The sequence below is a fragment of the Helianthus annuus genome, chromosome 9 (genome assembly GCF_002127325.2).
Source record: "Helianthus annuus cultivar XRQ/B chromosome 9, HanXRQr2.0-SUNRISE, whole genome shotgun sequence".
In the NCBI taxonomy this organism is placed as follows: Eukaryota; Viridiplantae; Streptophyta; class Magnoliopsida; order Asterales; family Asteraceae; genus Helianthus; species Helianthus annuus.
In genome coordinates, this window is record NC_035441.2 from 159,414,415 (window position 1) to 159,428,945 (window position 14,531).

At 34.1% G+C, this 14,531-nt stretch overlaps 1 protein-coding gene and 1 pseudogene across 1 annotated transcript; both read right to left on the reverse strand.

Annotated features, from left to right (window-relative positions):
• Positions 1-751: 751 nt before the first annotated feature.
• LOC110879231 (galactose mutarotase) lies at positions 752-4,223 on the reverse strand. The gene is made up of 5 exons (XM_022127649.2): positions 3,920-4,223; positions 3,045-3,094; positions 2,137-2,260; positions 1,825-1,932; positions 752-1,493 (listed from the first exon to the last, which is right to left on the reverse strand). Exons 1-5 carry the CDS (start codon positions 4,116-4,118, stop codon positions 871-873), a joined length of 1,104 nt encoding a protein of 367 aa, XP_021983341.1. The 5' UTR covers positions 4,119-4,223; the 3' UTR covers positions 752-870.
• A 2,980-nt stretch (positions 4,224-7,203) lies between these two features.
• Positions 7,204-14,485, reverse strand: LOC110879230 (annotated as a pseudogene).
• Positions 14,486-14,531: the final 46 nt, after the last annotated feature.

Consider the following 14,531-nt stretch of genomic DNA (forward strand, 5'->3'; position numbering starts at 1 on the left):
CTAGTAGAGACGCAGGTTCGATTCTCGTTTGGGCCATTTTCGAGAGACGGTCACATGGCGGTCAAGGAGTCGGTCTTGGACATAGCCTCAAGAAGCGTGAGTTTACACATGAGATTCTTTGCCGTTAAAAAAAACTTCTATGAGATAATCATTTTGTACATCATTTTGTCAAGATTTTTTCTTTTGACATTTGATGTTTCTTTCTTTATATTTGAGAATGTTATATAGAATTTCTCTCCTCAGAAAAAGGAGAACGGAAACAACACGAATTGTCATCATATATATATGAGAAGAAGAAAAACTAATATCATCAATTCAGGATATTAAAGTTTCAAGGATTTATTTAAAGCAAGTTTTGTAATTGATAGATTTTTCAAGTTAGATTTTGGGTGTACGAAGATTAATGACTTGAATTGCATTTTTTGTAATTGATAGATTTAAGGTATTTGATTTTCATTAATTGAATGTAAATTTCTTATTGATACTATGTATTTGGATTAATACAAAAACTAGAATTTACTATGCTTGTGTACGAATTACTTACCCGTAATTTCACTGTCGTGCCTATGGGCGAGTGGGTTTCCGGGTTTTCCTCGGAATTGGTGGTTGACTCGGGTTACTCTCGGAGTACTCCGTTTGTCCAGTGGGTGCCCCGAGAATGCTCGGAATTGAGTTTGTTGACCGTTCAAAAAAAAAAAAAAAAAAAAAAAAAACACTTCGTATATAACATGAGAAACACCAAGACAAGATATAAAAAAAAACATGAACGTTATCTTTATTAATTATAAACCAAGGACATCAAAAAACAAATCTTCCAAAAGAGTCCTCAACAAAGAACATGTTTTATTCTAAACCCAAATCATTCTATACCTAATCATCAATAGAAAATGCAAACAACATGCGATGCTTATATGTTTGACCAGGATTAACAATCTGTGAAGGGAAGTTAGGATGGTTAACTGCATCAGGAAACCCTTGTGTCTCCAAACATAATCCTGCATGAGCTTCATACACATATCCACCTTTTCCCTTCACATCTTTAACATAGTTCCCGGTATAAAACTGTACTCCAGGTGCGTCTGTGGTTAACTTCATTGATCGTTTCGACTTCTTATCCCATACAATGGCGGCAAGCTTCATCTTCTTCCCCTCTTCACCATCAAGAACATAGTTTATGTCGTACCCATCAGGAAGGTCTTTGATCTTGTTCTTTATGACACTTGGTTTGAGGAGATCGTATGGGGTGCCCTTAACCGAAGCAATCTCTCCCGTGGGAATAAGTTCGCCATCCGTTGGCGTGATATGGGACCCCAAGATTTGGATCTTTTCGGATAAGATATCGCCACTATCATGACCTCCAAGGTTCCAATATGTGTGTTGGGCGAGGTTAACCGGTGTTGCCTTGTTTTTTGGTTTTGCAACCATCTTTACACTTAGTTTGTACTTACCAACTAGTGCATAGGTCACCATCACTTCTAGATCTCCAGGAAACCCTATTTACATTCAAACTTAGTCATGATAACTGATTTTTTTTTCGTATAATTAGTAGGTGGTTTAGGAACAAGACTGGTATTTCTAAGTGTCTGTTAGAACTTCTACTTCTAGGCAGTTTGCTACCCCAGTAACGAATTTGGCAAGTTCGTTATAGAGTTCACTTGCTACCAAAGCAAGAGTTTACAGGGGTATTACTGCCTAGAAGTATAACAAGTTTTTTTTAAAAAAAAAACTAAGAATAGTCTCATTCTTAAACAACATACTTTCATTAAAATGTTCCATAATAACATTATAAAGTTAACTCATGAAATCAATGAAACCAAGATTCACCTGCTTCTCCGTCGTAACTATTGTATGAGAACGTAATACGAGGAGAATCACCGTCCTTTTTGTGCTTTACGACCTTCCAAACAACGTCGCTAAACCCTCGATGCCCACCTGATATTGAAGCATGATAATTTAAATCATCATGAATGCATGCATAGTAATATAGTAATGTTGGAATTTAATCCTAAAACACAATTGAAAGAAAGTTAGATGGTCAAAGTGAAAAGTTTGATTTAATTAGTTTTAAATTATCAGTTTGAATGTTTAAGAGTTATTGGTTTGTTTAGATTAGTTTGCAAGGTTTAATAAACGTACCATGAAGTATGTTTTGATGCTCGTTAGCATCTAACTTATATCGAGTTCCGTTTAAGGTGAACTGAGCTCCACCTATGCGGTTAGCAACCCGCCCGACAACGCTTCCAAAGTAGGTCGAGTCATTCTACAACAACATACAAGATTTGAGAATACATCGTATTAGTTATACATAATACAGCATGTAGATAATTAATGGAATGTTTATTTTAGATCATTTTTATTTGGAATTTTTCATGAACTTAATAATTTAATTTGTTTAGAATATAATAATAGTTATATTGTGGAAATATGAAATATATGAGTATGTTACAGCTAAGCTGCATAATATTCAAAAGAAAACCTTTGTCCAAGATACGTTGGACTTTTGGAGTCACTTCCAAAGACACATGCTACAACTTGTTTCTTGGCATCATATATTTTTTTTATAAATAAACTACTATATTTACTAAAATATTAACATTGATGATTATACGTTTTAATAAACAAGTACTTTTTTTAACCAATAAAACACCAATCTCTTGGACTATAAGTTTTGTTTATAATTTATTTAAAGTGATGTTTTTTAGTCACTTATAAGTTTTTATAGACATCTGACAAACTTCATACATTATATACGTTATTATCATTTGTCAAATATTATAGTTGAATTAAAAATTTAGAATTTTCTTTAAAAAATTCTACATTATTATCTTATATATTTCCAACATGATAACCTTTTAGTCAAGAGTCAAGATCTCATTTATGTGTTGTACACCTGTACACACTCACGGTCATAAGCTCATGCCCCATTGCTATTTAATTGGCTAAAGCTCCTCGTGATTTAATGATCATTATATAGTCTTATCTTAAATATATAAATATTCGAATTATATTATTTATTTAAAGATAAAAAGAATGCAAAACCTCACCTTGTATGTCTTGACTGAATCATATCCAAGAACCACATCTGAAAATTCTCCTGCAAAACGCAAAGTTGGTTAATTTCCTCAATACACATAAATAATTACAAAAAAAGTAATTATAAATGAATTAGAAAATGGAAAAACAGAGTAAGAGGAATTTAGTGTGTGTGTGTATGTGTGTTATGCCATTCTTGTCAACAAGAACAAATTGTTGTTAACTTTCTCGAAGTCCATAAATACCATTAAAGGATTCTGGGAAAATTTGGAAAGACCCAAAAAGAAAGATTGAAAGGATGAAAAAACAAGAAAAAAAACACAGAGAAAGATGGATTTAATGTGTGTGTGATTTTTGTCTAAAAGAAGAACAGATTGTGTTAATTTTCTCAACAAAAATATTTAATTGCCTAAAAGATGAAAGGCCCAAAAAAGAAATATTCAAATAAGGAAAAAAAAAGAATAATAAAATAAACACACAGAAATATGAGTTTGGTTTGTGTTAGTGTGTATGTACTATGTATCATTCTTCTAGGATGAACATATTATTATGATCCTTAATATTCTCAAACTACATAGTTCTTCTAGGATGAACATATTATGATCCTTAATATTCTCAAACTACATAGGAATCACCGAAAAGATTTCTGAGAAATTCAAGAACACAAACAAGATTCAAAGAAGACAAATCCACACAAAAATAATAAAAAAAAGTAGAAAAATAAAGAAAAAACACACAGTTAAAGGTGAGTAATTTAATGTGTTAGGATCAACAACAAACATAACTATTAATTACCCATGAATCCATGATCCAAATCACCAAAAAGATTTTGGGTTTCAAACAAAAGTACAAAACACACAGAAAAAGGTGGGTTCAGTGTGTGTACCATTCTTGTCAGGAAGAAAAACAGAGATAATGGCAGCACCCCAATTGGTGCATTTGAGGGAGAAGTGGCCATTGTTGAGCTCATAGATCCCTATATCTTCATGTTTTGATGCACTGGCTCCTCCTCCCCATAAGCACACAAAAGTGACAACGATGGTGACGATGAAACAGTAGAAAACAGTTGAAGTTTTGTTCATCATTGTGGGAGATTAATAATGGTGATGGGTTTATGATTTTAGATTGGTTTTTGGTGGGGTTTGATGGGTGGGAATATATATATATAGGGAAAGAAACCTTCAAGATGAGGGACTCATGGGAGTTCTAAATATCAAGATAACTATAGTTTTTAATGTTTTGTTAGATGATCAACGAAATATTGATTTGGTAAAAGATAAATGGATGATCATTGGTGCATATTTATCTATCTTAAATTACAGAGTTAAATGTCATTTTAGTCCATGTGGTTTGGATCACTTTGCCGGTTTAGTCTACAAATTTCATTTTTCGCTTGTGAGTCCAAAAATGTTTCGGCGTTATCATTTTAGTCCACTGGGTTAACTTCATCCATTTTTTATGTTAACGAAAAAGGCAATTTGGTCATTTTATATGGACGAATTGCCCTTCTAGTTAACAGAATTACATATAAAATGACCGAATTGCCCTTCTCGTTAATAGAAAAAAATAGATGAAGTTAACTCAGTGGACTAAAACGGCAACGGTGAAACCTTTTTGGACCCACAGATGAAAAAATGAAACCTTTGGACTATATTGACAAAATAACCCAAACCACAGGGACTAAAATGACATTTAACACTAAATTATATTTAACAACCTTGGTTTACCGATAAGTATTAAACTATCAAAGAGTGAAAAAGGTATACTTATGATTAAACAACCGTTGATGGATATTATAAAATTGATTTTATATGTAGGGTGGAGATATAATAGGAAGTTTATTTGGCTAGGAAGGCTAGGAAGTGATCTTGACCATCCATTTACTTAATCAAGGGCTAAGATTAAATCAGGGAAATTGAAAGTAAAAAAAGAGGCGCGTGACTTTTTTCAGGGGCAATCTAGTCAATCCAAGCCAATAGTTTCTCTCTCCTCCAATTCCCCCCATTTTTTAAACGTTAATAACTCTTTCATACGACATTATTTTTTTATAAAAATTGCACCAAAAAAACGAGTGTTTTTTTATCTTTAAAACGAGTATACTATTGCTATATTTTGAAAAAAAAAAATTTAAAACCCAGTTGCGTAAAACGCAATAGAAAAAACCCCAGTATCGTAAAACGCAATGAAAAAAAAACCCTAAAAAATGACATTTTTCTAAAACGCAATGCACAAAAAACACAAAGAAATGACTTTTTTGTAAAACGCAATGGCCAGAAAACACATAAAAATGTGTTTTACCTAAAACGCAATGCACCAAAAACACAAAAAAATGACTTATTTGTAAAACGCAATGGCCAGAATACTCTTAAAATGTCTGTTTTCTAAAACGCAATGGACTGAAAACACATAAAAAAGTGTTTTACCTAAAACGCAATGCACCAAAAACACAAAGAAATGTCTTATATGTAAAACGCAATGGCCAGAAAACACTTAAAAATGACTCATTCTAAAACGCAATGGACTGAAAACACCTAAAAAATGTGTTTTACCTAAAACACAATGACTAAAAACACTTAAAAATGTGTTTTTTTCTAAAACGCAATAGCTGTCTGTCACTGTGAACTGTCTGTCACTGTGAACTGTCTTATTTCTAAAACGCAATGGACACATAAAACTGTCTGTCACTGTGAACTGTCTGAATTGTCTACGAATTACTGTCTTCGAAATGAGCCAATTTATGGAAATTTAATTTTTCTGATGCGTTTTTAGTACAGCAATTTAATAGAAAAAAAAAATTTCCGAGCTGACCTGGCAGCTCAACCCCAGCCAGGGGCTCTGCCCCTTGGACCCCGCCAGGGGCTGCCGCCCCTGGGACCCCGCTACCGGGGGCTGCCGCCCCCGGACCCCCGCAAAGATCGTAAAACGCAATGACTAAATAAAAAACCCAGATCATGAAAATGAAATTAAAGAATTTCTTACATGGATCGAAGCCGATTTCTTCATCAATTGACGGAATTTGAATGATAGAAACACTTATCAACGCTCGAATCGAACGAATCGAGTGATTATCTCCAAAATCACCGGAAAAAACGAGATTTTTTTATGAAATTAAACTGGGTTTTCTTCAAAAAAAAAGCTGAAGAACACGATGATCGGGTTCTGAATCATTGATTTGTGATGAAAATCGCACTATAATGTAGTGATTATTGAGATATAAAGTGAAGAAATAGTTGAAGATGGTGGATTTTGAAAATGATGGGTTTTTGAATTTACTGGGTTTTGAAAAAGGAAGAAGAAAGAGTTGGATTGACTAAAATACCCTTTCTCTTTATTTTAAAATTTGCCACATGTCATAATCCTATGGCTTCCTATCCTTCCTAGAGAAAATTAATTCCTATTTGATCTTTACCCTTATATGTATCCATATAAAAATATGTTATCTAACACATATAATTTTGAAAAAAAATAAAAAATAAAAAATAAAAAATTATAGTACAGATATTATCCAATCCATTATGTGTAAATGGGTCGCAGCGCCTATCCCAGCGGCCCAGCCCCACAACAAGGGACCACTCAGTCACGCACCTTGGTTATAATTATTTCAGATCATACAAACTACTGATTCTTTTTATCATTGTGTTTGTTACAAATTACTAACTAATAAACTTTGTTAAAATTTATATTTATATATATTTAATAAACTACTGATTCTTTTTATATGTTATTAAAAAGGATAATGATTTCAGTATACATCGATTTATCTAAGTAAATGTCATAGGAGCAATTAATTTTTTATATTATTATTTTAATATGGAAATTTTTGTAACATATTTTATAACTTGGTGCTTAAAAAATAATTCTAGAACAATTTGATATCTTAAGATCGAGATAACAATTTTAACCACCATGGTGACCATACTCATGAGAATGACTTCAATATAATCAGTAAGATGATATGTTTTTTCTCTATATCTCCTAACAGAAAAGTCTTTGATAGAACTTGAGATTCTTTATTTTATTTCAAACTGATTAGTTAAAATTGTTTTTTTGTGGATTAATAAATAATGATTGCTTTACAATTACTACAAAAATAGAGTAACAAAATACAAATAAGTACATCACATTCACATAATGAGTCCAAAATGAAAAGGATAAAATACAGTATCACAATCAAGTAAACAAAATCAAATGCCCAAGATGCTCAAACCAAATGCAAAAACACATCAACACTCTTTAAAATTACTACAAAACAAATTGTGCCTGCCTGCCTCTGTACATTATAACAACACTCAAAATGAAAACAATAAAAATACCGCCTACAACAACCGGTCATAACAACTATCAATGTACCACAACACAGATCTCAACGATAACAACCACCTTACCAAAACCGTATCACATAAAACTCATGGTTGCTCCACTCAACTCTTCCACCCAGCCGAGACCACCTTTTCTGAAACAAATATCATCAAGCAACGCAATCAGTGATCATCATGCAGAGCTGAAAAAGATTTGGATCCAAACACGCGCACACACACGCGCTTGAGATAGTTTATGTTGCATATATTGGTAAAAAGTAAAAAGGTCATTGTGTTTTCTTGCAGTTTGAACTAATTGACCCGTTAAAGATATGATATAACCAACGAACGAAATTTAGTGAAACAAATATGCTTACCGTCTCCGGGGGAAATTTGCGGTTTCTTAGTTTTACTAACTCCTTTACCATTGGCATGTAAAAGTTTCTGAACACGAGGAGACTGTAAGCCGAGTTTACCAGTCGTATCAGGGAGAGAATGCCGCCTGACAAAACCATTTTCAACTCCGTCTTCTGCCGCCTTCGCGGCCGCCTGTGCCCTAAGCTTGGCCTTTGCCGACTCAGTTGCCGCCATGTAGCTTGGCACTGTCGGTGTATTCTGTATTACATTTTCAGAACATTCTTGTTTTGCTGGTAAAGACTTTCGCCTCCTCGTTTTCTGATTTTCTTTATCATTTGACTCCGGATTCTCAACCTTCCCGTTGGTTTCATTTTCATTATTGGACGAGTTATTGTTATTATCGAGACTTGGTGCAGGAACTTTACGGATACTTCTCTTTGTCCTTGTAGTAGTTTCTTGTGATTGTGATTTTGTTTGTTTTCTTTTTGGTGTTATATTAATGGTTTTTTTTGGGTTGGGGAAGTGGGTCCCAGAAGTTAGAAGATGACCAACGCTCAAGCCAGTTGTTAACTGAATTCGGGTCATCTGGATCGTAATGGATGTTTAAGGGTGTAGTAGTTTTTGATGACGTGACAAGCTGAAATAAGCATCAAGGCAAATGTGTCGACTTTTAATATAACATAATATCTATATCGATGATATAACTTTAAGGTCTGGTGAAGATTTAGGGTACCTTAACGCCAAATGCATTATTTGATAGCTTCTCAGATTTGAGAGATATTTGAAGCAAGTTAGCCCGTTCCTTGTGCTATCAAAACATACAAACAAGAATACGAATATAGAATATCAACTCTTGAAATGAGTGAAAAAAAAGCTTGCATACTATCATGAAATACTAAAAAAAAAAAAAAAAAAAAAAGAGTTACCAAAGGGTCTCCATGAGCTCTCTTTTGAAGAGCTTGAGGACCGTTACCGAAACGTCTGACCCTTTGACCACGAACAAGCGCCTGAAACTCGACAATTGCACGCATGCAGGTCAAAGTAGCAACAGCCTGTCTCCTCACCAGGTGACCACGAGCTACGGCTTGAAGCCTTATGATGCCTTTGAGGGCCCAAAATGCCCGACGAGCCTTCACAAAGTAATTCATATTGGTAAAGGTATCACACTTATTTGTTATATAACACATAATGATATTTAGTTTAGAACGGTTTCAATCATTCACAAAACAAAAATAGCAAGCAGAAGCACATCATAAAGTAACATGAAGAAGGATGTTCTTTATCTTTTAAATAAGAGTAAAATGTCATTTTTCTCCTTGAGGTTTGGCCAGTTTTGCGACTTTCGTCCAAAGGTTTGTTTTTCCGCAGCTAGATCCAAAAGGTTTGAAATCTTGCCATTTTCATCTAACTCGTTAACTCCATCCATTTTTCTCTGTTAAGTCAGGGGTATTTCCGTATTTTTAGACATTTTTTTTATTAAACTAAAAAAAAACACTATAAGAAATAGAGATCCACCTCTGTTGACTCTTAATGAAAAAATGTCTAAAAAGACGGAGATACCCCTAACTTAACGGAGAAAAATGAATGGAGTTAACGAGTTGGATGAAAATGGCAAGATTTTAAACCTTTTGGATCCAGATGTTGAAAAACAAACCTTTGGACGAAAGTCACAAAACTGGCAAAAGCTCAGGGACAAAAATGACATTTTACTCTTTAAATTAAAAAGAAACCTACCAAGTATCCCCTGAAGGCAGCCTGCGCCTTTGTAGCAGCCTGCTCTAGCCTGATCAACTCATCGTCATTCGCAGCAGTAAACCCTATGGTATTTCTTGGATTATCATGCATTAAGTTGGCACTGGAGCTCTTTTCCAATTGTGTATGTTCTCCGCTTGCATTGATGACATGGCGTACCGGACTTGATATCGCCATAGTTATGGAACCAAGATCCTCTGAATGTGAGTTGACAGTCACGGAGGTCTTTTTTATTAATGTGGAATCCTACAAGAATAATCAAACGTCAGGAACCAATTATTGATTAGGTCATTGATCCTGTAAAAACAGATTGCTCCTTACAAAAAAATTGATCAGAGAAATAACATGACAGACACTCAAATGCATATTTGATTCTGAAGAAGAATACAGGATCAAGAAGCGTTAATGCATATTCCTTAATTTTTATAGAAGTGCTACGATATTTTATTTATTTTTGAGTTAATTGCCATTTTAGTCCTTGTGGTTTGGGTCATTTTGCCAGTTTAGTCCAAAGGTTTCATTTTTAACATCTGGATCCAAAAAGGTTTCATCATTGCCATTTTGGTCCAACTGACTTAACTCCATCCATATCTGTTAAAGCTGCCAAGGGCATTTTTGTTAGATATGGATGGAGTTAAGTCAGTTGGACCAAAATGAAATGACAAAAATGCCCTTGGCAGCTTTAACAGATATGGATGGAGTTAAGTCAGTTGGACCAAAATGGCAACGATGAAACCTTTTTGGATCCAGATGTTAAAAATGAAACCTTTGGACTAAACTGGCAAAATGACCCAAACCACAGGGACTAAAATGGCAATTTACTCTGTATTTTTTTATGTTCATCAAATGCATCCTGAAAATCACATCAGTAATCACAGGCTCACAGCAAGTTTGCTTATTATGTTATGTTTTCCCCTGGGCCATGACTAGAAAAAGTAGTTTATCTTGTTATAAAAAAATTTGACATTGAAGGAGGGGTCTTCTTTGTTTGCATGGCGCCAGAAACAAGCTTCAAAAAGGATTGCCAGTTGCCACCGACTAGTGGCGAAGCTTGAGATTTCCGACCGGGTGGGTCGAAAACGTATATACCTAAAAAAGTTTGCATGCTCAAATATAAGAGATAGGTAAAAACATTGTTTACATACTTTTGAGAGATTAGATTTGGATGACTTCTTCTTCCCAAAAAGCACAGTCTTGATCCACTTTCCAGGAGACTTCCCCATTGCCAATTGATAAGAAGAGGGTAGAAACCGTTTAACCTCAAATGTCCCTGGATTGCATAAAAACGAACTCTTATCAAGCTAGAAATCAACAAATGATATCCATGCATTCACTCAAGATTATATTTCAATATTCCAAAAAGCGATTTTTTCATTTAAACTTCTTTTTGCATTAATCAGTTTCAGCATCCGCTAATTAAAAGTTTGCATCGTCAATAAAAAGAATCAGAAAATCATTCCAAATTCCAATAACATAATAATTCAGTGTATAACTCCATAAGCATACTCACGAATTCATGCATCAATGGCAAGGTTTAAAAGAACGGAAACGAGTTTTGAGGCGTTTTCCCTTCGCCTCACGAGGCGTAAGCCTCGAGGGGAACCGAGGTGTAAGCCCGAGGCGAAATTAAAAAATAAATATAAAAAATATATATCTTATAAAAATAATAATACTAACTAGATTCATCATCATATTCATCAAAATAATCAAAAACACACATAAAAAAGACATAAATTGCTTGAAATTGACACAAAAATTCAAAAACATCAAAAACAAGTATCAAAAACCCTTGAGGCACAACCTTTTTAGCGCCTCATCCCCTCTGAGGCGCACGTACAACATAAACCCCCTGAGGCGCGCCTCAGAATCGTTTTTTGGGCGTTTCGCCTCGAGGCGCGCCTTGAGGCGCACGCTTCAGCCGTTTTTTAAAACTATGATCAATGGTCTTTGCAAAAAGAGAGAAAACATTAACAAATTCTCTTGCGTTGTGCAGAACTCAAACAAGCTACATTATTGCCAGCAAAGACATTCAAAATCTATGGTCAGTAAAACCACAAACATGCATAATAATAACTACAAGTAAATTAGTAACTATAAAAAAAAATCTAATTATTATTCAATTACATAACCCTACAAAAAGTAACTTGGGGTGTCATAGGGTAACTCAAAAGTTGTGTCTATTTACATCACACCCTTAACTAATACTCTTGCCTTAATAAACACATAACCCAAACCAACATGTCCCTATATACACACCCCTTAAATATATTACCCTCAAAACCAACATGTCCCAATATACACACCCCTTGAATAATACATTACTTAGGGTAACTCAAAAGTTGTGCTTCTTTACATCACACCCTTAACTAATACCTTTACCTTAATAAACACATAACCCAAACCAACATATCCCAATATACACACCCCTTACAAAAAAGAACTTGGGATACCTTAGGCTAAATCAATAGTTGTGTCTCTTCACATCACACCCTTAAATAATACCATTGCCTTAATAAACACATAACATATATTAAACACATCATATCACTTCGTTAGAACGCAACTTTTCATTCAAGAAAAAAACCAACATGAATATCCCCGCTTCAAATGGAGGGTCGCCTTCGTTCAAGATAGTGAGACGCAATGGTTTGGAAATTATATATCCCTACGGTTATCAACAATTCTATCAGCATGTAACCATTTACATAAATTAAACATACAAATTAAATTCAAGGCATTCACCGCATCTTCTGAACCCAAACATCATTCAAAAATTTTATACCCTATTAAGCAATATAATATGCATTTTAACTTAACCTGTTATTTTTATCCATATAGAACTCCTACACAGAAATGACGCACCGGCACGACTGCGGTTACGACTTACTTTGTTTCTTTTCAAAGAATCACGTCTTTCATCAAAATACGTTCACAACGATTCCGTAAACGAACACAATGATTCCAAGTTCCAATACCCTATATATAGCAGCCATCTTGCATTTGAAATATAATCCATGTTCACAAACATAATCAAAGTGTATACGGGATCATTCTCGATTTAAATTTTAAATCATTCGATCAAAGCGAATACGGGATCAATCTCAGTTTATTTTTTACATCATTTGATCATCTGAGTTTTACACAAATCATCCGATCATACAAGAATCTTATCAATGTGTTCATACACACGAATAAACAAGGCACAATCTTTGAACCAGAACCACCAACATGATGAATTGCTTTCTTAACAAGGAAACACCCGTATCCTTTGCCCATTCTGATGGGTAGAAGTTTTCTTATTTTAACGGGTATAGTCGTATAGGTATATATTACTTTGATGTGTCAATATTATATCAATATCGCATCTGTGCTTTTGTGAATGTATTAGATGTACCAAATCAGGTTTAGCGACTGTGATAAATTCTACTGTTACAAAAAGAGAATCCTGACAATGGCACAAATTGAAAACGTTTGTATAAAGAGTTGGTTATGTTAGACTCTATTCAAAGGATTCATGTTCATAATTCGAACAATAATTTCTTGATTTGTGTTCGTTCTGTTAGTGCGCTGAACAGATTGCAAACCCTAAGGTTTGTGATTGTATCGGTCCGCCTAAATCTATCAAGGATGTGCTCATTAGTTCTCAATCCCCGGTTTGTTCATTGAACTAGATTGATAATTCTTAGGCACAATTGGTGTTATTGATGCAAAAATTATAGTCGTCTTTCGTGATATTTTTATATTGATTCGTTTTATTGTTGTTTATTATAATTCTTTTGTTCTGGAATCAAATTGTTGATTAATTTGACTTGATTTGCATTGTTTTATTTATCATCAATTTTTTTTTTTTCGTTTATAGGTCCAACATGCTGATTAGGCAATTACATATTAAGTTTGTAAGATTTGATGATATTTGTTTGGCTTAAGGGATGATTGGATTTGGGTTGGGGTTGCTTTTTGGAATCAGTTATGCGATATGAAAAAAGATGATCGGATTGCGGAAACTAAGGGGTTGGATGTGCTTCTGTCTTATGGCATTCAATAATCGAATCATTTGTTCGAATAAGCAATATTCTCAGACTAATTATTTGGCCATGATATAAACATAATTCGTTAATCCAAACACTCATGATTTATTATATGCGATTTGATGTTATACAAATGGGAGTTTTAGTGTAGTTTCTAATCGGTATCCTAACACGGTTTTATAAAATCTTTATCTTTAGGAAGATGCAGCAGCATTGCAAAGACGTTAAATATGATTCACATTAACGCTCAAAGCTATTTATTGTCCTATTCTATGCATCTTGGCTCCCCCTTACCATAACCTTTTAGACCAAATTTATCTGTTATGGATCTGTATCATTCAATTTTTCATTTTGCGATTGAAGAACCTGTCACAAGACCGAGGTTTGAGAAATTTATACGTCGCTTCATTTCAATAAGCAAAATGAAAAGAATGTTTTGCATGAACTTAAGAATTCTCGCATCTCATGACATTCATATTAAATATACCGCCGCAACACGCGGGTTGGCGCCAACTCGTTACCTAACAAAATATAAGTATAAATCAAAAACAACTAAAAACCAACTGCAAACAACATTCACAACACAACCAACAAATTAAAGCAAGCAATGCCTCTAAAACCTAAAAGAAGATATGTACTGTAGCAAACCCAAATTAAACTAATAAAAAATACAAATTACACAACATCCTAGCCTAGGGTTTTAAACAGTGTGTTTGGGATCTGGAATTATAGCAACTAGCCACTAGTTTAACAACCTACAAAATTGCAACTAGAAGAAAACATAGATACAATCGTTCGGGAAAAAAAAAATTAATAACAGAGAATGAAGCTCGGCAGGAAGTTAAGAAGATGAAATTGAAAGATTGTACCTTCAGTTAAAGATTTTGAGCATGAAACCGCCTCATGTAGAGTGTGGCCGCATTTTGGTTGGTTGGGCTATCAATTGTTGGGAGCGAATAAAACAAATTTTGGAATTTCTAGTTTCCAACTTCCACTTTTTTTCATAAAATTATTTCTTTATTTGTTATTTTAGGTTCAAGTGTTTGAAGATGCCATAAGAAAA